The sequence below is a fragment of the Vulpes vulpes genome, chromosome 9, assembly GCF_048418805.1.
Source record: "Vulpes vulpes isolate BD-2025 chromosome 9, VulVul3, whole genome shotgun sequence".
Lineage (NCBI taxonomy): Eukaryota > Metazoa > Chordata > Mammalia > Carnivora > Canidae > Vulpes > Vulpes vulpes.
The window spans coordinates 83,954,135-83,981,043 of record NC_132788.1 but is presented as its reverse complement, the minus strand read 5'-3'; the positions used below and the strand labels follow the sequence as shown (position 1 = coordinate 83,981,043).

At 39.5% G+C, this 26,909-nt stretch overlaps 1 protein-coding gene and 1 long non-coding RNA gene across 2 annotated transcripts in view; one reads left to right on the top strand and one right to left on the bottom strand.

Moving 5' to 3' along the window:
- FHIT (fragile histidine triad diadenosine triphosphatase) overlaps window positions 1–26,909 on the bottom strand; it is a 980,189-nt gene that overhangs the window by 239,165 nt on the left and 714,115 nt on the right. Inside the window, exons 3-4 of the mRNA XM_072720552.1 lie at window positions 15,615–15,760; window positions 13,246–13,275 (exon numbers count right to left, since the gene is read on the bottom strand). Of these exons, the coding sequence (XP_072576653.1) occupies window positions 13,246–13,275; window positions 15,615–15,760 (176 nt within the window). The remainder of the gene's footprint in view (window positions 1–13,245; window positions 13,276–15,614; window positions 15,761–26,909) is intronic.
- On the top strand, window positions 17,984–24,055 carry LOC140593925 (uncharacterized). The gene is made up of 2 exons (XR_011994357.1): window positions 17,984–18,032; window positions 21,534–24,055. It is a non-coding gene; the product is annotated as an uncharacterized lncRNA (long non-coding RNA).

Genomic DNA, 26,909 nt, shown 5'->3' with positions numbered 1-26,909 from the left:
TTTAGTCAGGTTTCAACACAGAGTGTCAAGGGATAATTAGGACAGTTAGCAGTAATTTATCATTTCTCAGCTGGGTTTTCGAGCTTTTGCTGACTGCCTGTAGAAATCCGTTAGCCAGTTCTACCCAGATCTCTATGAAATCTCCTTTATCTTTGTGCAAATTGCTTTTCTATTTTCCTGAAGTGAGCTGAAAGATGAGCCAATCCATTCCTGGAAACCTAGCCACTGGTGTGCTTGTCATCAGAGCGGGGCTGTGAGGCCAGGGCTTCAGATGAGGGACTATAATGGCTAATGGATGATATGATGCCACAGGCAGCTCAGTCCCAACCTGCTATGGGTTAGAAATCTAAACCAGGCAGTCCGACTTCACATTAGATCTTCAGAAAATATGCAAAGGAATCTATGAACATGCCCATGTACATTTTATAGAGCAAACAGCGCCGAGGAGTCCACCAAAGATGAAAAGCCTGGAGAAGCCAGGGACAACAGTTCTGCACTACTTCTGTCGAAGAGGAGGATGTTATTAAGCCTGAACTGCAAACGGGAAGACCTCGTGTTCTTTAGAGAGGCTCATTTACTAGATGGTGAAAAATGAATGCTCTGGGTAATTTCATTCTGAATTGATTTATTTCTAAATGGGGGAAAATTGACACTTGGTGAAGAAAGTAAAAAGCACATCTCTGGAAAGAGCCAGCTAGTCTCAGGTATAACCCAATTATTTGAACACAGGAAATAAGAACACAGAAGGCAGGGTAGAAGGTCACCCAGGAAAGTCATTCCTCGCAATGAACACTTTCCTTTCCCCCTACTGACAGACTCTCAGAAAACTATAAGCTGACCCATATTTCCAGTTTATTTCTGATGGCTAAACCTTATCAAAGTTCACTTTTTAGAAATCCAAAAGTTATTCTCAATTAGATTGCATGGCAAATTAAATCATAAATTTCTCTATCCTAGCCCTGGTTGTCACATTCCTAAAATACAACTTTTCTCCCTCTGGCATTCTATTTAAATCTCTGAGGCCAGGCTCCAAAGCAAGTTAGAGATCTGATAATTTGCTAATGTGGCCACAGTAATTGTTTGAGCCATATTTATGAATTTATTGGACCTTACAACAATCAATAATAATCATTGATGTCCCTAACTCCCGGGTTTTCTCTGAGTCGACAAATGGGGCAGTGGATTCATTTTTAATGTACTCAACTCCCTCCCTGAGAGAGTCTTGCATGTATTAATAAAGGCCAAGAAATGAATGGCATCGGTGCACATATCTTACCCTGAAGAATTAGCTGCAGGATAAGATTTAATGTTAAAAAGAAGAGGAACAATAGACTAACAGGGCCCATTTTGTACAGCACGACCATCATTAAAGTTAATGGAATTACCTTGTGGTCATGCACCAAAGAGAGCCTATTGGAAGTTAAGCTCTTCTAGGGCCATTGATTCTCCAACTTTCACTCAAAGGTTCCCATTGGCGTGTGATGAGGATTGCAGATCTGCAGAAGCATTTTACACAAACTGCCAGTTAAGCATATTAAGAGGTAACAATAACTGAATATTTTAGAGCAGATGATCTAGTTGAGGATGTTTTCCACTGGAAATAGCAGGAAATTCAACTCTGTCAGCTTAAACAATAAGAGGCTAGGGACGCCTGGGTGGCTCAGCGGTTAGGCATCTGCCTTCAGCCCAGGGCGTGATCCTAGAGACCCGGGATCGAGTCACACATCAGGCTCGCTGCATGGAGACTGCTTCTCCCTCTGCCTGTGTCTCTGCCTCTCTCTGTGTGTCTCCCATGAATGAATGAATGAATGAATTAAATCTTTAAAAACAAAACAATAGGAGGCTTGAATGGATCACCTAACCACAAAGTCTAGAGGTGGTGCAGGTTTCAGGACTGGCTCATTCAGCAACTTGATACCGTCACCAAGGGTCCAACATCTATCTCAGCCAGTGTGGCCTCAGTATCTGTTTCATCCTAATGCAGGTTGCCCCAGGAATCATAAGGTAGCTGTTCGCAACTGGTAGGGTTACTGCTTCCCCATTCATAGCCCTTCCCACAATGGGTACAAACTCTCCAAGATGCTGAGAACAACCAGCGCTGAAGCTAATGGAATCCTACACTCTAAGTGGCTTGGGTGAGAGTTAACTAAAGTCATAACTCTGTCATAAGACAGAGAGAAATGGCTTAGTCCAGGGGTGAGTAAACTCATCCAGCTCATGGCCTGGTTTTATAAATAAAGTTTTATTGGGATACAGCCACATTTATTTGTGCAAATTCATTTACATGTTTTCTGTGGGTGGTTTCATGCTACGAAGGCAGGTGTAAAATTGTGACATCTAGCCTTGAAAGCCTAAAATGCTTTATATCTGGACATTTATTAAAGAGTTTCCCAATTCCTGAATTAGACCAAAGAGGGTTCACACCTGAAAAGCTAGAGAGAGATTCAAATGCACCGTAACGTCTTGGCTGCTAACTAATGAAGGAATACAGAAAGCATGCTGGAGAGACATCCATGGTGCTCAAAATAGATATGAGACAAAATTTTATAAGTTCTAGAAAAGTGGGCTTAGAAACTGAAAAACCAAATTGATTAAGGTGACCCATCATATTTGCCACACATGAAATACCCTCTACCCTTGGAATGTAATGTAAACATTGAATACATTTAAAATAGAGCTAAAACTCCCTAGCAGGACATACAAGGTTTGATGTAACTCACTCTTGCTCACCTCTCTCTACCCCAAATTCCTGCTACTGGGGCCATCAGTCATCTCCCAGAACTTGCCAAGTGCCTTACTGCAATTTATTCTGCCCAAAATGCTCTTTCTTGCCCAGCTCTCCACTGGGACAGATTCTTATCACTCCTCAGACCTCAATGCACCTGTCCAGCAGGCCTGTGCTTGCTACCCTCTCTAGAGAAGCCGCTACACCATCTTCCCTCCTCCCACGTGTTTCTTCTCACAACACACTGTTACTTCCTTGTTAATACTGCTCAGAGCTTGCAATTATTTTCTAATTGAAAATTAGAAAGGCTGAGAGTCCTTCCTTGGCTGCTTGTTCTTCCACTGTGCCTGCCAGCAGCTGATGCCCCATGTAGGTGCTCAATAAACACTTCCTGGGAGGAGAATTCACAAGCACTATAGAACTTACACAACCCTGCAGCCTTTCTCTGTGACAGCACATATTTCAAAGGCTGCCCTTAAAGGCAAGGACGATGTCTCACTCTTCTTGGTCTGCCAGGGCCTGTGACAATACCTGGTATACAGTAGGCACTGGAAGAATAAATTAAAATAATAAAGACTGCTACATAATAAAACACAAGCAGACAGGATGCAGATTTCCTATGAGGTAGGGACATAATACCTTTGGTGGTAAGGAAATTCTCATCATCAACCACAGATCAGAGTGGTTCAAACAAGAAGCAGCTACCTCACAGTACACTGGGTTTCCAGATAGAGAGGAAGATGACAGACCAATTTAAAGGCTACAAAGGGGGATCATTTGCACAACAGGTGATGATACCACATGCCATCCATGGTCATTTGCCCCTTCTGGGATTCTCCAAATTATCCCACGCTCTGAGTTTCTTCCTTGAGAGTGACTCTCATCTCTGGTCATCTGATGGCAAAGCCAAACTTGGAATCATATTTCCTCCTTCCATGGCTGAACAGTTTTGTCAAAATTATACTGCTAGAACCTGATTACATCTGGGAATTGATACCATTTACAACCGACAGATGAATTGAAGCACAAATAAAAGGCCCAGCTGGGTTGTTTTTAGGGCCCCAGCACACAAAGCATGATAAGAACATATTTTTTTCAGGAAACAGGTACTGATATGTGGACCCTACAGTGCGATATTTGAATGTGAACATTAGGATAAATGGATTTCACCACAAAGTAAAGGAGTATTTGGTTAGTTCATTTTGTTCACTCAACATTGTTTATTCTTCTAAACCACTTTAGGCAAGATCAACAACCTAAACAACTTCATGTTGATTTTTCATGTATCATCAGGAACAAGAAGAGCTTCTTCAAGGGAATAAACTACCAGGGGAAGAAAATGGAAGTTTTCATGAACAGGACCCAAAAATATGATCTTTATGTTGAATGAGCCCAGAAGGAATTCAAACCATCAGTTTTGTCCTCTCCTCCTGAGGTTTGGGACTCCTCTGACTCAGAAGGCTTCCAGAGACGTCCACGTCTAATTTCCCTAATCTTGGCAGATGAGTGGCTTCTCCACAGAGGGAATCTGCTATGAGACCACAGGTGTAGTATTGATGCGTCATGACTCTTGAAGTTAAAATTTCAAAATTATCCTTACCCAGCACTAACGTAATTCTAAGGGAGGGACAGAATTTCTCACTGTGTTTGGCCCAAGAGTCATTACCGATTCTCACCAACCCTGTATTTTTCACTTAAATGTCATTAGTAAGGTCGTTATTCTAATACTTCCATGTGTGTAGCTCTGCAGGTTGCCATGTCCATTATTCATTAAGCTGATTTCCATCTGACCCAGGCTCAGTCACCAAATCCTTACTATTCCAGCTGCTTTTAGATTCTAAGAATTATTTTATTAATGGCTTGAGCATGAAAGGCAAAGAGGAGCCCCTGAAAGGGACTGAATAACTAAGGATGAATATCACAGCAAGAATTAAGCCTAGATCACCTTGACCAAAAATCAAAATGTATTTATAGAAATACAGAAAACAGCAGTTCCTAACTCTGGGCAACAACAGAGTTAACTGGGAATTGATACCATTTACAAAATCTATTTCAAAAGATTTCAAAAATCTATTTACTGGGCTCCATCATCACAGATTTGAATGTAAAAAGTATGAGAACCAGTTATATGCTAAGAATAACAAAGGAAAAAGAATGAATTATAATAGTCATTTCTTGGTGGAAAACCCTCTGTGAAAAAAAATATATATATATATGTATATGTATATATATATATGTATATGTATATATATATACATAAAACTGTATAGTTTTTCAAAATCTATTTAAAATGTCAATGATATTACAAAATATAAGTAATGTAATGAACAATTGGATACACATTACCCAATTTTAAAATATGATCTATGGTGTTGAAGGCCCCTTGATACCCCTGACATTCCACAGTTGCTTCATTATCATCTCCACTTGGGGGTATCCCAACCCTATGTGTGTCCAAATCTCTAAACAACACACAGATCTGCATTTTTACATTTAATATAGACAGTAAGTAATCTGCTTCTATATTTTATTATTTTTGCTGTTAATAACTCCTAAAACAAAAGTTTGTAATATCATCTGTATCTGTTTCAGCTACGATAACCAATTTCAACCAAATCACACATTATTTAATGGATGTTCCCTCCCCATTTGATATTTAAGGTGTGTGGTGTGATTTATAACAAATGGGTCGTTTAATGAGACTGACATGACCATATTTCATCAAAACTGAATCCTTGTCACATGATTAATTGACTTTACCTTTACTTTCATTTTTCTTTTTATTCCTCGTCTCATTTGTTTTTTGTTTGTTAATTTCCATAGGATTCACATTTTGGTGAAGCCAATTACTTAGATGCCATAGTTTCAAAACTTTAAATCTACAATGAGCTGGTTATATGGAATTGGAGAATTTTATAAATTATTTCTCAGGCCTGAAATGCATGGAGCAAAACAGCAAGAGAGAAATTCCTTCAGTGCTGACTTACTGAGTGCCTAGTATTCCACGGCAAAATGGCAAGAGTGAGTGATGGCATCAATAGAGGTTAGAAGGTAACTCTGAATAATTAACACCTTAGCTTTATGAAGCATTATGGGGTCTACAGAGCACTTTGCTTTTCACAAGATATTGGACTTGACAGTGATTAAAAACCTCCCCCCAACTAACATCAGGTGTAAAAGACAGCTCCCTGGAATCTATAAAACATTGGCATTCGGAACATATCTGCAACATTTGCCACATTTCTGCATTACACATCTCAAAATAAATTTAACAGCCAAATATCCACTTTGCTTAAGTCCGGTCCTCCAATTACTAAAGAAATTTGTTTGGTAGCACTAATGAAAAATTAAAGATCTAAAACATATAATTCTGCTACAAATTGATATATAGCAATAAAACAGCATTTAGTTTAGTTAACCTTCATCTGTATAATAAAGTTAAACAGAGAATTCTCTGGGTATTTTTAGGGAGAAGCCAATATTATTCTAGGTAAAGCAAAATAATTTTTACAGATTAATCTATGTTGAGGGTGACAAAATATTTACAAAAACTCTCCTTGTGCTTCATCCCCTGTGTTTACTGGGCGCAAGATGTATTTTAGGCACAGCTGGCCACATGATATGGAGAGGGGGCTCTGAGACAGGCCTAGGTTTGAATTTGAGGAGAAATTAGCTCCTCAAACAAGGAGCTATGTGGAGATTCCTCTGAATCTTGGGGGTTGGGATACCCCCAAGTGGAGATGATAATGAAGCAACTGTGGAATGTCAGGGGTATCAAGGGGCCTTCAACACCATAGATCATATTTTAAAATTGGGTAATGTGTATCCATTTGTTCATTACATTACATAGCAGAAATCTACTACCAGGGTGGTTTGATATGTTACTCTACCTCCATAAATCTTGGTTTCAAGTGTAAAACACCAATGCTCACTTTTAAGGGTTGTGAAGATTAAGTGAAAATGATAAAACCAAAGCAAACACTTATTCAGATATATTGCATGCTAAGTGCTGTTTTAAAGGCTTTTACATGCATTAATCCATTTGGTCTTCACAACACCCCTAGGAGGTAGAGTGTCACTGAGGTCCTTATTTGAGCAATTTACAAATGAATGGTGAAGCTGGAAAGGTTGACTTTTGCTGGGTCATACAACTGGTAGGTGACAGCTCTGAGATTGAAACCAGGCTGTATGGCTCCTGAGTCCTTCCTCACCATCAGTATATTGGAATCCTGATGATATTACCCCTCCATCCTCATTCCATTTCCAGCATCCCCCATCCCATCTACCGAAGCAGACTGTGAAACTGAAAGAACAGAGGAAAAAAAAAAAAGTAACTGGAAAACACCAAGGGGCTTGGTTAATTTTTCTTTCAGTGCTTTGCATGACATCATGCAAATTAAAATTAGCTGTTTAAAAATGAAAAAACACAATGATTTATACCTACTTACAAGAGGCTAGAGGTTTAATAGGAGAAAGGAAGTTTCTCACAGGAGACAGAAAGGCTCTTGGTTCCTTCTCCTGCCTGGAGAGCCAGGCACCAGAGGTTTTGTTCCCAGATCACCAGAAGGAGAGGGAGAGTCAGAGACAGGTACATACCAGGAGAGAAGGGCAGGTTTGGAGGTAGCCACTCCAGATGTACACCCAAACCCATCCCCTGAGCACCAAAACTGTTTTTGGTTTACCAGATTCAGGCAAACTGGATTCATTCTGAGAGAAGAGAGATAAATTCTAAGGCAATTCCACAAGATAAAAGATACTACATCCTCAAAATACTAATTCTTCTGGCAGTAAATGCAGGAATTAAGTATAAACATAGGAAGGCACTTTTTGTCATGGTTTTAATCAAAGGACAAAAGTTCTCTGACAAATTACAGCTCTTGTGAAATTTCTTTACAGATGAAAATAATAAATAACAGTCCAGTAAAATCATTTTCATTCCAAATATGTCAGTTTCTCCATTCTGTGCACACCAAATTTTAGGAATTCATTTGGGTTGAAAACAAGGAGCTATGTGGAGATTCCTCTGAATCTTCTCATCACTTTGATGCTAAGTGGCTGTGCACTGGACTAAGGCATGTGTGGGGATCACTTACAGTGTCTGTTAAAATGCAGAATCCTGAGTCCTACACCAGACCTACTGAATCAGTGTAGGAGGAAGGCAGGTTTCTGCTTTGTGAAAACCTACTTCACGTAATTCTGAAGTAATGTTGATTTAGAACCATGATTTACCCATTATTGTAGGGTAAATCAGAGGCTAAAAAAATATTAGGCTAGAGATAGTTTCCCCCAGTTAATAATGCAAGTTCCTGAATGTTCAACTGGCCACTTTTAAAATAATTTCAAGGTTGATAATCAAATAGCACAAGTCATGTGATTAAGTTTTCTCAAGAATTTAAGCAAAATGGCAAATGCTAATAGTGGCAAGAATTCAGTGTGTAACTGTGAACTCATCGGTGATACAAACAATCTCAGTTCCAAGTATATTCTTCTTAAGTCGTCTTTGCCTGTTTTACAGATGAGAAAACTGAGGGTTAGGTTAATATTAAGACACATGCACAAGGTCCCAGGGACAGTATGTGGCGGGCTGGGCCATCTATTCATGTTGGTTTCTCCCTACCACCACTCAACAAAATAGATAGGATTCTCTCCATTTGAAAAATGAAGACATAGATGTTCAGGGAGGTTAAGAATCCTGCCCAAGGTCACAAATTAAAATAGTATAGCTAATATTCCCACGGAACCTCTAACACCAAAGTGTATTAACTACTGGACTTCATGAAGAGCTAAAATCTCCTCTATGTCCTGAACTGAAAAGATTATCAAATTTCCACATAGAACATCTGTTCTAGGACCATAGAGACCCCTCGGTGAATGAGACACTTTTGTTTTGGTTTTAATTTTTATTTTTTTTTATTTTTTATTTTTTGGTTGGTTTTAATTTTTAAATCACACTTTTAAAAAGAACTCCTTTTCTTGTTCTTTCTCAAGCAATCTGAAAATTGCTAGCTAATATAGCAATAGTTATTAAGACACCTCCCACTGCCTTAGTATTAGAAAATTAAATATCTAAGTAGGGGACTCAAGTCCATAAATACAGAAAAGGGTAAGCAAGCATATTCTATAAATAGTTCTTATGAGAGTCTAGATTACCTGCCTGCCATAAATTTCTCTCTTTAATATATCTAAAACACCCTCCTTCCCAAAGATGCACATAGTAATTACTCTAAAAGATAAGTCACATTAAACTTACTAAGAAGCATCCCTTTTAAAGGGCAGAACACTGTCTTTAGTGATTTGGCTAGTTGAAATTACATTTTGGAATATGATTTGGGAACCTGATCACTGGAAATTCTGGTCTTTGTCAGTGATGCCTGAAAGACGGATTCTTGAGAGAAATCCTAGGAGACCTGGATCCCTGACTACACACTGAAGTGCAAGTACCTATTATCTGCTGCTTCATGTTAACTCAAGTTAGAAACTTACAAGTAGGGATTTGCTCTATGGAGCAAAGTCCTGATATCTTCCCCATACCACCCAAAAGGGCCTTAGTAGACAATGACAAAATGCAGATCCTCAAAAAGCTTACATTTTTGAGGGGCTAAGGAAATACAAGTACAGAAACAAAAACAACCACACAAATTAAAAAACGGGAAAGAATGCCTTGAAGGAAATCAAAGAAGGCAACAGGATAGAGAGTAAAGGCTTTAGCAGAGCCACTTCAGATGGGGGGTGGGAGTCAGAAGAGGCTAATAAAACAGCGACATGTGGCTGTATGTGTATATACATATATTGTGATATATGCCTAAAACCAGAAAAAAAGAGATTGTTTCTCAAGTCTGCAGGATGCCTCAACTGTTGTAACGATCACAAGGTAGATAGCAGGGCTTTCCTACTTTTATATTCAAAAGGAAACTGAATAAGGAACTGAGAAATATGAGGTCATTTTTTTACTTTCCTATTTTCCATTCCGGCTTACGAATTACTTACTAAGTAAGCGAGGCCATCCTTGATCTTTGCAAAAACAGAATCGAAAGCCCCTGAAACAAAAAACCCGGAGGTGGTACCATGTTCAAGAGTCTAACCCAGTGGTACACCTTCACTAACAATAACAACAGTTGCTTCAGGGGAAGAGATCATCGCTGGGCTTACTGTTATGACTACCCAGTATGAGACACAAATGGTTTCGAACCCACATTAAGCAGAATGCCAAGAGTCAGACACACAGGCAAAGATGAAGCCAACAGTCACTGTGCGTTCCATGGCAGGCTGTCAAATGCTACCCTGAAATGCGCAACTGTGTGAATTTCAAAACATGAAATGCTCAGTCTTGAACTGCAGGATCCAGAACCAGATAGCTGAATCCTGAAGGTGCTGCCCTGCTCCTTGGAGGGGCTGGCTGCCATAAGGCTGGCTTCCCGCATCAGGGGGTATGTGGCCATTACCAGCTTCTTTTTTTTTTTTTTAATTTTTATTTATTTATGATAGTCACAGAGAGAGAGAGAGAGAGGCAGAGACACAGGCGGAGGAAGAAGCAGGCTCCATGCACCGGGAGCCCGATGTGGGATTCGATCCCTGGTCTCCAGTATCGCGCCCTGGGCCAAAGGCAGGCGCCAAACCGCTGCGCCACCCAGGGATCCCCCCATTACCAGCTTCTATTGTATCACCAAAAATTAATGAGGCTGATCAACGGCCATACTCCGAAAAGACTCATGTGGTGTGCTGTTCACCATGAAGATTCCCAAGCCCTGAACACAAAGACTGAGAATAAGAACTGGGAGTGTCAACTTTTTTTTTGACTAACACCCGAATTAATTTTTACGCAGGTAGTATAAGGACTGCACTTGGAAAAACATAGATTAGACATCTTCACGTATGTGGACTTGTTCTAAAAGCACAGTTTTCAAAACTTTGTCATACGTCGAAGTTTTCATATGCATATGTGTGGTTGTTTTCGTTTAGTCATTTTATATTCCACAAGGACTTGAGAGGCCCCCCTCATTCATATTGGGGGAGTTCTGTGATTAGACCGGAAACAGCTGAGAGATGTCCAAGGCAATACAATCTACTGATTCAAACATACAGAATTGTTAAAAAAAAAAAAAAAAAAAAAAAAGTAACTTAGGTTAAATAACAATGCCGGTGGAGATAATAATCACATTCAACAATTTATGTACAAGTCCTATGGAGCAAGAATTACTCCACTGAAGTTAACAAAACCACTAACTTTTTTGGCTAGATAACTGGGACATCAAAAAGTCACAATTAAAATGAGATCGTCTGGGATGCCTGGATGGCTCAGGGGTTGAGCATCTGCCTTTGGCTCAGGGCATGATCCTGGAGTCCCGGGATCGAGTCCCACATCGGACTTCCTGCGTGGAGTCTACTTCTCCCTCTGCCTATGTCTCTGCCTCTCTCTCTCTTTCTCTCTCTCTCTCATGAATAAATAAATAAAATCTTTTTAAAAAATAAATAAAAAATAATAAAATGAGATAGTCTACAGTCATGGTACTCCAGCCCTGCTAGACTTGGTATTCACTGGATTTTTTTTTTACTATGTTTTATTGCTATTTTTAATTGAGATACAGTTCAAATACCATAAAATTATTAAAATTATCCATGTTAAAATATATGATTCAGTGGATTTTACAATATTCATAACATTGCAAGAACATCACCACCATCTAATTCCACACATTTTCATCAACTTAAAAAGAAATCCTTATGGTATCCCTGGGTGGTGCAGTGGTTTAGTGCCTGCCTTTGGCCCAGGGCACAATCCTGGAGACCCAGGATCGAATCCCACATCGGGCTCCCGGTGCATGGAGCCTGCCTCTCCCTCTGCCTATGTCTCTGCCTCTCTCTCTCTCTCTCTCTCTCTGTGGGACTATCATAAATAAATAAAAAATTAAAAAAAAAAAAAAAACCCTTACCCCTTAGCTGTCACTCCCCATGCCCACCTTCTTCCAGCCCCTGGCAACCATCATCTACTTTTGGTCTCAATTCAATTTGCCTGCTTGTATAGGGCATAATTTTAATACCCCATTCGGAATTCTAAAATGAAATTTTGAGATATTACATATATATTCCTATAAATTTTAGATATGTTTAATCTGTACATTGTATTAATCTGTGCATTCCATTTGATATGGTTTTTGCTTTCTCCCACCTTATTGGTGATGCTTCTATAACCATACTTCCAATGGCTGAAAGAATTCCATCAAATGGATAGGACAAATAGCATCTAACCAAGTCTGGTGTTGTTAGAATTTACATTTGCATTCTGGATGGATTTTTTTTTTAAAAAACTAGCAACCAGGTTTAAACGTTGTGCTTCATATTTCAAGAAACAATTTCAGAAAGAAGCTATTCATGTTATACTCTTTTTGGTGTCTGCATGTTTAGAAGCCTGGCGGGGGGTGGACAGTGGGGTAGAGAAAAGCCCTGAGTCCCCTCTGTCCCTATTACATCATGTGTCTGGAGCAATCAGGAGGCTAGCTCTTTCTTATTATAAAGAATTTGACGGCAGTCCCTATAGGATATTTGTTCCTCAGAAGTACTTCCAAGACATTCTATTTTAAAAGTCTCACAGTAGTTCTGTTAAACATTAAAGCCACATGCAAACTAATATCAAAAAAGAACTGGGGTTTTTTTGGCACTGTTTGGTGCCAAGCATTACCTTAGCCGCTCACAGCCAGTATCTCAAAACCATAAGACCTTATTTTGCTTATTAGTATGATATTAGCACCCCAGTTCGACTTTCTTCTGATTTCTAGCACTGAAACAATAGCCTTTTCTATGATTTAGGTATAGGACCTAACTGCGGAGGAATTTGCATTTGTATGAAGGGCACAGAAACCCAGCTTCAGAATCAGCCAGGATTTTATTATTTTATTTTATTTTACTAGGAAAGCAGAAAGTATCCTAATAAATCCTCCTTTCCTCTTTTAGCACACTTAAAAACCCATCTTTGAGCTCCACTGACTCCATTAAGTTAGAATTTTAGTATGAAACACAAAGGGAGGAAAAGTGCAGGTATATGGGTGGAGAGAAAAAGAGAGAAGCAGAGTATGGAGCAAGGGGAGAACCATGGGCAACCACCTGGCATAGCCCATTGCCCAAGAACAATGAGGCAGAAACAGGGTGTGTGTAGAACCCAGACGCCTCAGCTTCACACACGACCTGCCAATCCACACAGGGCTCAATGCTCTTCCCTAGACACTACTCCACCCACAACTCCTTTGACTTCAGTTTCTGTTTTCCAACTTCTTTGATTTAGCTTCTGTTTTAGCATTTACACAATAATAATTTTACTACAAAAGGTAAATGTCTTGTAAACTAATGGGAAACATATTGCTTGGCATAGTTTATAATGTCAGGATTTATGGCTCTAACACTGAGGGTCTCCCTGACCTCGGAGATAACATAATGAACCGGCAATGTGCTGCAAATGGCTCAGTGTGATTTTTATTAGTTCTCATAATTGCCCCTTATTAATTTGTATGCACATAATAAGCACTCACCTTCACAGTCTGTCCGGCTTCAGGGCCATCCTAGAAGTAGGAAAAAAGATAGATAAATAACAGAGGTGAAAACAGATAGATGGTATCTCCTGCTTATTCAGAAATATCTCTCGTTAATAATTTAGATCCAATTTCATTGTGTGTTAATTTGCAGTATTCTCATGGGGACCATTCACTTCAAATGTGTGGGACCAGACAGTTCTCCATTTCCGCCGGAGAGTGAGAAGTTATGTATAAAGATGATATAAATTATCCAGTGAACCAACCCTCTTGTTACTTTCCATGCTCTTTGCTCTTGGGTATGGTTTTAATTGCATTAAAGGAAGGATGGAGATGTTTGAGGAGGTAAATTATCACACCTTTTGGTTATCTTTAAATCCAATGTAGTTTAATTAATATCTGATTACTATAAGTCTCTGCTAAAAAAAAAAAAAAAACCTGCTATAAACATAATCCATTAAGCAGGAATATGAGCTGTCTTTTTATGGGAAGATCACCCAAGAGTGGGCCCTCTCCAGCTGTCCTGACCTTGGGGGAAAAAAGTAAGAGCATTCATTGTAGCTGATCCCTTTTCCCATCCTCAGCTCTTTAAGAGCCTACAAAACTATTTGTTTAGTTAAAAATGAGCCAACTTGCCCAGTCACCAGTCACAATACGAAGCAAAAGCAAGTGCTTAGCTGGTGCAAGATACCAAAATGTCTATAACCAAAAAATGCAAAATTGAATTAGAATCTTGCAACTTTTAGCAAATCTTTCTACCTCTGTGACCCAGACTAATGGGTAAGAATGTTTGCTCTGCTGTGGTCAAGATTAAGGAGAACTATGTATCAGTGGTTTTCAAACTCGAAGTCACAGCCCATTAGTGGGTCATGGAGGCAGCTTAATGGATGGTGATCAGCACTAAAAACAAATCAGATAATACAACAAAAACTATTAGAGTGCATCGAAAAGGTAAATGTTGTTTTGTAAAACTGGTGTCCTTTATCTATGTATGTATCTATGGGGACAGAGGTTCATAGGATTGCAGGATAAATATCCTAGTGAGGTTCAAAGCTTTAAAAAAAGTTTGAAAACACAGCATACATGAAAGTACTCCATGTGCTATGCACAAGTCAGTTCCTATGTTTATGAAATTTACTTTTTAGTAAATCATGTTAGATAACTAGCACTGGCCATTTCTAGTGAATGTGAGTCTTCTTCTATCATTTCATTTAACACTGACAGATGTCTGCCGTCACTTGCCTTCATTTGGTCTCTCTGAAACATAATTTGTAGCATAAGCTTGATAAACCCACCCTGAGCTTAAATACCTGAATGAAGGTGACTCAGATGCTTTGACATACAACACACACACACACACACACACACATACACACACACACACACACACTGTATTTTAAAGGGGAGTTCACTCTCAACATAGATATGGCAGCAAAAAAATTTTTAAGAAGCATTTAAGAGCATTTTTAGTCTGAGCCTTTCATAACCTGAAAAGACCAGCCTTCTTTATCTGTTGTCTTTGAAGGTCTATGGTGGGGAGATGAGGAAGGTAGAAGAAGGATGGTAAATATTCTGCATAACTAAAGCACAGAGGGGCAAGGTCTCACATGATGGAATAAGCCAATTCCTTACCAAGGGGTTACTGCAGAGTCATTTAATTTCAAGGCCACTAAGGACTATAATTAGGTATTAATACCCCCTGCTCTTCCCACGGGGTATCTGAAGGGGCATAGGATATGTCATACTGATTTACTCAATTCCCACAGCCGATGACTTACCACAGACCTCCTTCTCCCACACTCTGCTCAACCTCTGCCTAAAGATCTCCACTGAATGGGGGGCGGGGGGGGGGTGACTCATTTTCTTCCAGAGAAGCAGACCACACAGAATATTCAGTCAATCCAGCTTCATACCAATCCATAATCAATCACTGGGGCTTAAGTTAAAGAGAAAAGGAACCCTCTGAGGGCAAGGTCCCATCTAACTTGCATTTCTCTATTATCCTAAAGCAGAGCAGGGCTAGGCCCATGCAGTACTCAAAACATATTTACCACACAATAAAAATAACTAGTCTAATCCCAGTTCCAGTAAAAGATCTGGAATGTCTTAATGTCCATGAAATCACTTGTCTATTACTCCCACTTGCTTTGTAAACAACACTGCAGACAGTGCCTCAGCTGACATCCCGCAGTCCATCTTGGGGCCAGTGGACAGTAGGATGGTCCCAGGTTAGTAACACATTTTTCTGCTATTACGTAAGACACAAACAACCACAGCTGCCTTACCAGTGAGATGGCAGCTTAAAAGGGAGTCCAATGCTAAGATGTGAAAAGTTAGAAAAGTAACTTCTGAGCCATCTGTACACTCACCTGCATGGAAAATGTGAGAGAAGTTCCCTGGAAATGCTTCTCCACCACCATCCCAACTCTCTGAGTCGCCTGAAACAAATCCGCCACTTCATCCGGACGCAGGTCTCGGAAACGCTCTACCGGCCGAAGGGGACACACCAGGACATCTGTGGTGAGTTCTGTTAAGGCACACTTTGCTTGTTTTTGGTAGCATTTTTACCAAGAAGTTTATTCCCACAGTACTGAATCCCCTTGGCCCAGCGCCTGAACTCTCAAAGACTAAGGAATAAAAGAACAAATATTTACCAACCACCAAACTCCAAGAAGTTCAAAAAGAGCTTATAAACATGGTTAATTATATTTTGAAGGGGAAACAGTGGTGTACTAGAGAAAATCTTTTAAGAGAAAGGAACATTAATGTTCAGAGAGACTCAAGTGCTGGCTGAAATAATTATGCCAAGAGGCAAAATCTATTCTGGACCATTATCTCCTGACCCCAATTCAAAAGCTCTGTCTTCTCAAGCAGCCAAAGGCACTGGGTTGGAAAAGCAAGCAGAATATCCATGATTAAAATTTTAATTTCAATATCTCTTTAGAGAAATATGTAATGAAAATACAATAGGAGTTGTTTTATTTATATTTAAAAGGAGTATAGACATTCTGAAAATGTACAGTAAACTTCATTTATAATAAGAGATGTACCATGTGGTGAGGCAATTTATGACAAATGTTCTCAAACTGATTATTAAGAATTCAGGAAGCCAGTTGAAGGTAAATCATTAATTTAAGAAAAGGGTGTTTTTTTTTTAACTTATGCAGACAACACCATCTTAATGTATTCTCTAAGTCAGACGAGTCAACATACTTATGCTATTGGCCCAAACAAACAAGATCTAGGGAAAAATAAAGTAAGTTTGATCATTTGTTGGTGACAAATTAATATTCTATGTTACACCATCAATAACATTTCGGTTGTTTTTATATTTAAACTCCTCATATGTGTGGCTGCATGCATACATACATATATATATTATATACATATATATTATACACACATACACAGATATATTAATTTTTGTTTAGTTTTCAGATACTAGCAGGAGAAAAAAGTGCTCTAATGCTCTTTTCTGTTTCTTTCTTTTTGCCTTGTTCTTGTTGCTTTAAAAGAGCATGCTTTGCCTAAAGCTAAGCAGCTAAGGGGCATAATAAAACCCCAATTCTACGATTGCTAGTCTCACTAGAATATCAAGCACTGTAGCCCATCATACTGGTAGGAGTCAAAGCCCAAAGGGAAATGCACTGAGCTCAGCTGGGTGGGCCTGATTTCCATAAAAGAAGGGGGGGAAGAAAGGGAAAACTGATTAATTTTGCTCATAATCAGGAAATTCATGTCAATGGTAAACTAGGAAAAGGAGCATTTGTTTAATCTGAGTTCATTTTTCAAGAGAGGAGAAGGGAAGCCTTCACCCACAGGGCATCAGATACTTAAAAAGATAATTATCCTTCTTTGGCAGGGCTGCTTTATTATCATGGGTCAATGAACCGTTTAGAAATGAAGAATTTCCTTTCATTTCCTTTTAGCAGATTGCCAGCCTCCACTCCCACTGAGTTGCCTTTTCTTTGTTAAAAGAGACCTTTTTCCATCATCCTCCTCCCAGCACCTCCCTCTCCTTCCTCCTCCCTACAAACTTCCTTAGGCCTTGACTTCACCAAACCACAGCAAGATGACAACTTTGCAAGCTTCCAACAATACCCATAATTGCTGGGGTGAGCTACATCTAAACAAACTGTCTGAGCAACCAGGTAGGGAAGGAAGGACATTTTACTGAAACACCAGCTAACCGTCAAAATTGTTGGAATGAATCTGAAATTCTTTGTATTTGATGTAACTTTAGGAATATCAGTGACATCTGAAGGGTGTTATTTTCCCAATGCCATACAAAATATTTTATTATCTGTTCATTTTCCTTGTCTGATGCTAAGGATTGGCTTGATCCAATGTTTAATGAACCAAAACATTTATGGAAGTGAATCAAAATGGCTGAATCTGTCAGCTGTTGTATCCTGTGTACACTCAACTGCAAGGTCATGGATCACACGCATTTATTACTTTAATTGAACGCTAATAATACTAATAACAACATGTCACAAAACAGTTGGACAGGCTAAACACATTCTCATTTAAGTGAATCTTTTTCACCAGCCCATTTAGGCCACACTGCCCTGACATATATAGTCCCTGAAATCTAATCCTTCATTAAGAAAACATCTTATCTGAACGTAACAAACCATGTTCCCATGTGAATGATAAGATGAAATAGGGTTAACTTCTAAAGGTGCTTAATTGGACAGGTGTTCATGTAGGTAATCATCATCTTCATTCTGTTTAGACCCAGAGGATGGACCAACAAGCATCTCAACCTGGCAGTGGACACACAGGTAGGCTTCCCAGGACTCCAGAGGGAGGTAGGTGGGTCTGGAGTTACATAGCGTGGGGCTCTGGAGCTCCTGGCTACTGTGTGGGTCACTGACCAGACCAACAACAGACTCACTAGTCTCCCCAGGCCATTCTAGATACTAAATGGCATCAGAAAGTTAGGACCAAGCCCCATCCCTCAGTTCCTCTGAAACCAGAGCATTAAGAGCCTATATGCCCTAACCTCAACACTTCCCCACTACTGCCTACCTACTTCCTGAAGCTTCTCTTCCCCCATCTTCCTCTACACACTGTACATCTGCCACATTTGCCTTCCTTCTGTTCGTCTAACACATTAAACTCCTTCCCAGATTGGGGGGCCTTCATCCCAGCTGTTTGTTCTGCCTAGAATCCAATTTCCCATGATCTTCACATGGTTGCTTCTTTCTTATCATTCCAATTCTAATTCCAATGCTATTCCCTCAAAGGAGCATTCCAGGACCACCAGTTTAAACTGCTACCCAGTTACTCTCTCTTCTGTCACCTTGTTTTCATCTTGCCATAGGCCTTGCCACCAGCTGGAAGTGTTCTTGATTGACTACCTACCTGAATGAGAACATAAGCTCCACAGAGGAAAGACTATTTTGTTTACCACTGTTTCATCCCTCCCAGAACACCAGATTTAATAAGTATTGCTGCAACGAGCGAATGCTTTATGAACCAGACCCTCTTATTGGCTACCTCTGAGTCCTAAGACCCTGACAAAATGGATACAATGTCCATTTATTTTCAACCATTGACATGAGATTGGGATGGTCTGCAAGATTTTTTTTAATTCAAAGAGATTTGTTCTTAATATTTAGCTTAATTAGAACTAATGCTAGATGTGATCTGGAAAAACATAAACTTGTTTTTAATGTAAATTAATTACCATCCAAGCATAAAGGAAATGTAATGATGAGGGTAAAGCCCTTGTTAAAAAATCTTTTATTTTTTATTTGTATTTTTTTAAAGATTTTAACTGTTTATTCATGAGAGACAAAAAGAGATAGAGGGGCAGAGACATAGGCAGAGGAAGAAGCAGGCTCCATGCAGGGAGCCCGATGTGGTACTTGATCATGGGTCTCCAGGATCATGCCCTGAGCCGAAGGCAGACGCTTAACCACTGAGCCACCCAGGAGTCCCCAAAATCTTTTCATTATTAAAAAAAATATAAACAAGTGGTTTCTAAATTATTCAGAGTCTCAGATTATACCTATAAATATACCTAATTATACCTATAAATTATACCTATAAAAATGCTGCTTTATATTTAGGAATTGTAATTCATTTGTTCACTCTGTGAACAGTGAGCACTGAATAGGTATAGACACTGTGCCAGGCTCTGGGAAGAGCAGAGGAGAACAGGAAGTTGCCCCTGTCCTTCCAGTTCAGGAGATGGGCATGGAAACAGATAAGTACAATACTATGGGAATTTCAGATGTAGGATTAGAAGATACAGAGACAGAGGGAAGCACCCAATGCAGCAGAACCTGGGACATCTTAATAAGGCAAGTGTTCTGGGGAAACTATGGGTGATTGAGTTTGTTTGAATATCCCATGCTCCCCAAAATAGAAGCAGATTCATAAAGGATTTAAAGCAGGTCAGCAAACGTTTTCTGCAAAAGGCCACATGGTAAAATTTTGTTCGGTGGGCTATATCCCTAGGCAGCTATAGACAAGACAAACAATAGTAGGCATGGCTATGTCCCAGTAAACCTTTATTTACAAAAAGAAGAGGCCAACCAGATTTCGCCCATGGATCTAATAATGTCAACCCAAGGTTTAAAGGAATCACATTAGCAAGAAGGAACTAAAAGAAGTTAGAACTATTTGGGGGCCCATTCTTTTCCTAAGTCTGAATAACACAATAGTGTTATTTACGTAGCATACTGGACAAACATCCTTATGGTACCTTAAAAATTATCACTTTCTAAGGAAAAACACCTAAGCATTATAGAGAAATTTCATGAATTTGTGTAGCACTTTTGATGCTTTTAAAGACTAATCACAATCAGAAAATCTGTTACGGTGATGATATCATCTAGATAAATCATGAGTGTTACTCCCCAATGCAATTAAAGGAGTTTCTGCCATCTTTAATAGGAAGAACAAAGCATATGATCTACAAACATATGAGAGCACCAGAACAGTATGTTATTCATAAATTCATTTGAAAATAAAAGCATTTTCTCAAAATAAGTGCATAAGCCTTAGAAGAAAACACCATATTGCTTAAAGATGGTGGGTATCATGCGCTACATGCTTCTCATAGACAAACAACTGAGGGAAAGTAAATTAATTTTGAAGAACAGCAGACAGCTCTTGTAATTCTACTGCAACTATTTGTATGCCAGTAGTTTTAAGGTAATATCACAGATGCTGTATAATTTAATTTAGAGATTCTTAGGCACTGTTAAAGGGAAAATCCTGTATTATACATAGGCTATTAGAACACACGTTCTTTTGAGTCCTCTTTGCTTGGGATTAACACCCCTGAAGAGACTTTTTAGCCAACATGCATGATAACCCTCAAAGAAGTTAATCTGCATAATTAAATTTAATATATGTTTCTCCAAGACTCATCATGGGTGAAAACCTATGAAAGAGAGTATCAAATGGGATCTGGTGTCTCTTTATAATCTAAAGTAGATAAGTCCATTTAGTTATAATATTCTTTTTTTTTTTTTTAAGAAGAGAAGGGAATAGTTACAGTTTAGTTCCTGTGGTCCACAAAGAGATTCCTCATAGCAGAGGAAAATCAAAGGCTTCCCAGTGCAAATGACACTTAAAGTGAATTTTACAAATTGGGGAGTAATTCAACCAGTGGATCGGCTGTGAACCCACTCATCCATCCGTCCCACCACTACAGCCTCCTCTCAGTCCAGGGTTTGTGCTAGTATTTAGGGTGCCAAGATGAACACAGCAGAGTAATTGACCTTGAAGGGTGCAACTCTGATGTCCCAAACTGTCTTGCAGTATAGACAGATCATCACAACAGAGAGAGATGAAGACTATTGATAGAAATCAGTACAGAATGTTGTGGAAGCACAGAGGGGCAAAATCTAACTCTGCCTAGGGGTTTGAGATAAACTTTTCAGTATGGTCTTGCATTTCAATTTTCTAAAATCAGAAACTATTTCTCCAAATTTGGACCAAGATCTGTCCTTGAAAATGTCCTAGCAACTTATGGTTAGCTTTAAAGAAAGTTGTCAGACATTCTTTCTTTGGACACAATCATTGTGTTTCATTTATATATGTACTCTCTTTTACTTAGTCTTTCCAACAAATCCAGAAAGAACTATTATAATTCCTATTTTGCAGATGAGGAAATTATAGCTTATAGGAAATAAGAAACTTGTGCAAGACAGCACTCTCAACTTGAGATTAAAGCTAGATTTCTGCCCAAGCCTGTCTGATTCCAAGGTTCATGCTATTAACCATAGGGCTATGACATTGTACCTTTTGTACTTTTGTACTTTTAGGACTCAGTGTCTGCCTGGCCTCTTATTAAAAGCGTGCCCTGAATTCCCAGAGTCTGTTTGGGAAAAAGAGCCATGTGTTTCATGAAACACAAAGATATTGTGCAAAACTGCTGATGGCTGAGACACACCAAGCCTGGGATGAAGAAAACATCGGAGACACACAACTCCATCATGGGAGGAAGCCTCAGTACTGGGCAAGGGAAGTAATAGTAAGTATGCCCTCATCCTAACAGAGAACTGTGACTAAGGACACCAAGAATGAGAGAACCTCCTTGTACCAGGGGTTCAGCAGGAGGAAGTATGGAGGGATACGGAGCCTATATTTTGGTCCTTTCCTTTCTGCCCTCCTTCTTTCCCTCCCTCCTGTCATTCATTCATTCATTCATTCATTCATTCAAACTAACGTACAGTTGATGCAGATTACATTAGTTCCAGGTGTACAACACAATGATTTCCCAAGTTTATACTTATGATATGCTCACCACAAATGTAGCTACTACCTGGCCCTTTTCCATTTTTGAGGCTGGCTTGCGTCAACGTACCTTTGACTCCCCTGGGCTGGCAGATTCTGGAGGAAGCTTCACTACAACAGTCAATATCAATGGGCTAGGCAGACAGACACACTGAAAAATCCCACGGCCTGTTGGACAGTGAATGGGAATCGCTGACTCTCTTACACCATTATATTTATGACCAGGGACCACCAGAAATTTGGTAATGCCTTTCCTTTCTCTCTTCCTTTCCACTCACCACAAGCCTAGGAGTGCCTGTCTCTGTCCTTTGGATGTAAACACGTGGGGTGTTTTTACCACACTGAAGCAATGATGACACAGCATGCCAGGTCCTGTGCTGAACTCCTGGTGGCACACAACTAACCCAGAACACACACAACGAAAGAAAGAAATCTAGTGGGAACTTGTACTAATCAAGCACCTGAGGTTGGTGCGGTAGATTATTTACAAATATTACCACTGAAGTCCCTCCTATCCCACCTGCCCCTTTGCAAAGTGACTTTGTTTCTCTTCTCATCAAAAGTGGAAGTCTGTTTCCTCTCCCCTTGAATTTTGGCTGGCCTTGTGACTTGCTTTGATCAGTGGAATGTGACAGAAGCTTCACTGTGTGACTTTCTAGGGTCAGGCCTTAACAGACTTGACAACTTCTGGTTTGTGTCCTCTTGGAACAGAGACTAAAATGCTGTGAAAAGCCCAGGTGGCCCGCTAGGGAATAAGAACCAGATGGAAGAGAACTAAGGTACCCTAGCTAAGAGACAGAACCAACTGTTAGAACTTTTCCAGTCATAGGAGACCTACTGACTGACTTCCAACTTCCCTATCAGCTGTCTACTTCTGCATTATGACAACAAACACACACACATAGGTTTAAAATAGCACTACTTTGTTTTCTTATCCTGATTCTGTGGGAGGTTTTTGTGCTTGTCTCACTCATGCAACTGTTTGCAGTTGGCATGTAGGCTTGGGGCTGGGCTCAGCTGGGTCCTCTGGCCCCTCACTCCACATGCCCTTTCATCCCAATCCAGAGGCAGAAATTCTAACAACTCTGAAGGCTTAAATTCTCCTACCTTCTATTGGTCAAAGGAAATGACAGGCCAGCCCAGGTTGAAGGTAGATAAATAAATTTTATCTCCTGATGGGGGAGCAGAAAGACCACACTGAAAAGAGGTAGGAGCAGTGGAAGTCCTATTGCACTGGGGCGGGAGGGGGGGGGGGTCATCACCATAATAATCGACCACAGATGGTAACTGAAAAGAAGTCTCAGAGATTTTATAAAAATGACCAGGTGCCCAAAGTATCTTAGACATCCTACAGAATAGATACTACCATGGCATTTTTGCAGCCGGGATAGGTCTAAAATATTAACCTTCAATTATTTTTACAGCAATATCTTCCCTGTTGGATGGGGGAAAAAACGGGGAAACAGTGTTTAATTGATATGCTCAAAGCCACATTGATGCACAATTGGAATTGAAACTTTGCTGTCTGACTTCCCAAACTAAAGCTCCTTCCATTACACACAAGATGACAAAACGTTGCACCTCTGCCACTACGTTCCAGTGCTAAGCTCACGGCAGACGTCAATAATCAGCCACATAATTCTCTCCTTGAACCACAGAGACTCAGATTCCTTCTCAAGCCTGCCTTCTGAGCAGTCATCACCAATCAGAGTAGGCATGTAACAAGAGATGCAGGGGTCATTTCTGTGGCCTCCTCTCCTTCCTCAAGAACCACAAAAACATCTGCAGATGCCTGGCAGAGTCACAAACAAAGGGGAATGCTGCAAAAGTGAGAATCTGCCCAGCTACATCAAATGTTCATTATGTTGCTACATTTTTATTCAAAATAAATTTGATAAGTTTAAAATTTGCTCATCGTGGATAATAACTGATGATCTAATAATTTTATGTGCATTTCTGTAACAAATATGAAATGTTTAAATATAGAGTCATGACAGAGAAATGGAAATGTACTGATTCAGATGATTAATTAAAGAAGACAGCAGAATATTATTCTCGGAGTTGTTCAGACTTGCTCCCATTTATTTTTCTATATCTGATCTATTCTAGGGATTCAGAATATAAAAGTCACTAAAATAAATCAAACCATCAAAATATCATTGATTCTGATGAGGCTGATTAGCATGTGCATATATGAATATGGAGGAAGTCAGTATCAAATAATATGACGAAGAATTAGTCATTCTTTGGAACTAATAAAAAAGTAGAGTGCCTATTCATCTCTACTGCAGATTAGTATGTAGTTCAATGACAAGCAAGGAATTTCCCAGTTTGCACGGTAGACTTCTGGAGACCCTGTGTAATGAGTTATTTGCTCTAACAAATAATCCTAGCCCTTGCAAATGTTTAAAATAATTCATAATGTCACTTCAAAAAACAACAGAACAGGATGGACTGTGAGGTATTTTTTAAGAGGAGATTCAATTTATTTGATTTAAATACCACAGTTACAGAGCTTTGAATCAAAGTAGGTGACATCTCAAAAAGTAATCTACTCTTCATAATGTAAGCACTCATGTGACTTTTCTTATCAGAAAGGTAGAAATATTATCCTCCAAATTAAGCTATACAATTCTAAAGAAGAAACTTGCCAGTTTGGGCCACATCTTTCTTCACTGGATATTAACATATCCACTATATAGTAACTCAATGAAAACATCATAGGATAGTCATCAACAATGAGCATAAATGGGGATCCCTGGGTGGCGCAGCGGTTTGGCGCCTGTCTTTGGCCCAGGGCGTGATCCTGGAGACCCGGGATCGAATCCCACATCGGGCTCCCGGTGCTTGGAGCCTGCTTCTCCCTCTGCCTGTGTCTCTGCCTCTCTCTCTCTCTGTGTGACTATCATAAATAAATAAAAATTTAAAAAAAACAATGAGCATAAATGGTGTGAATATATTTTGAAGCAAATTTGATTTCCAGAATATAATAAATTCCAGGTGATAAAGATAATGACAGTGGTCTGCTCATTCCTGGATTTCAGGACAAATATCTCTTAAATATCCATGAGAATTCTCATGTTTTGATCTGGACAATGCTCTGGGCCAAGCATACAGCGACAGTGAGTCTTTAGTCATCTGGAGGAAGGGAAGTCAGGTATCCTTCACTAAGTAGATCTGCTTTGAGCCATCCTCCGATCTCCTATACCAGTCTGGATGCTGAAAGGTAAGAAACACATTCAAAGGGAGAAGTGAACATGTGGCCTTCAAAGAAAGTAAAATCAAATAGGAGCCTGCAGCTTGACAGCAATGTGGTACAGACTCCTTGGTTCAAATTTCACACATAATTCTGTATATTTTTCAAGGCGAAGGAATGTTATTGATTATCCTAAGAAAATCAGAATGGGAAAAGTTTATGCTTATATTAAATTAAATATGTGGGGCAAAGTAAATAATATCAGAAGGAGAAGAAAAGAACATACAACACTTGTTTGCTGCCTACTATGTTCTAGTGGTAAACAGTGACCTTTTGAGATAGATAATATCACCCCCTTTTTTGCAGATTCAGAAGTTCCAGCCAACAAAGTGAAATGACACACTCAAGATAACACAATTATAAAGTGAAAATCTTGGCTAAGGCCATGTGGTAAAATTATCTACGCTGTTTCAATGCCCCCAAAGTCATGAAAGTCTTCATGTGTCTGTTGCAGTGTGCACTACAGTGGTTCACCAGAACACTGGTTTTATGAGATGTTATCACACATTATACAGGGGAAAAAAATGTATGGTCAAAGACAGTTAAAAAGCACTGGATTAAATGAAGTAAAACAGGTTTCTTTACAGCAGTACACATAAGGATATTTAATGGGCTAATGTGCATTCTGACTTCTCAAAAAGTAGAGATACCATGCAGCATTTCTCTTATTTGCTTAAAATAAAATTATTACTATTACTATTACTATTACTACTACTACTACTACTACTACTACTACTACTACTTTTTAGAACATTGCATAGGACAAATGTTCCAGGGGGTATTCTTTGGGAATCCTGAGCATCATTTACCTCAACATAGAGGTGCCTGCTAAAGATTGCTATTTTTTTTTAAGATTTTATTTATTTATTCATGAGAGACACAGAGAGAGGCAGAGACACAGGCAAAAGGAGAACCAGGCTTCCTGCAGGGAGTCCAATGCAGGATTCCATCCCAGGACCCCAGGATCATGACCTGAGCCAAAGGCAAATATGCAACCATTGTGCCACCCAGGTGCCCCAAGACTGCTATTTTTAAACAACAAAAAAATAAACATCCTGTTAATTCACATGGGCAAAGCAAGAGGGCATTCTGCTAAATGAAATATGCTGACAAGTTGAGCATTAAAATATATCTAATGGACTATGAAGGTCACTACTGTTGTTAACCAACTATTTCAGGTTCTTTCCATAACCAGGCACAAGATAGGATTATACTTCCTGGATCCTTGTGGTTTAGATGAAGCTGAAGATGAATTCTGGCCAAAGAATTGTGAGCAGAAGTATATATGTCACTTACGGACTAGAGCCCTTAACTGCAGTGTGAGACCCCAAAGCTCTCCTTCCTTTTCCATGGCAACCAGAAACTTCCGTTGTGCAGTCAGACTGGACTGGCCTTACAGATCAGCAGGGGGCTCTGTTCATCATGAGTTCTCAGTGACTAGAGCAAGTCTGCCAAATAGGTTTCATCTCTTTTGCTAGCTCTCAACTAACCTGTAGTAGCTGCTTCGAGCGATATTTTGAAGAGGATTCTAAAGCCTTGATAGGAATCAGGAGGGAAGAATGGAGAGATTTGTTAGTCTTGGCTACCACAAGGGAGGGAAGAATATCACTGTGCATAATCAAGTGTCTGCCATTCTTCGATTAGGAAG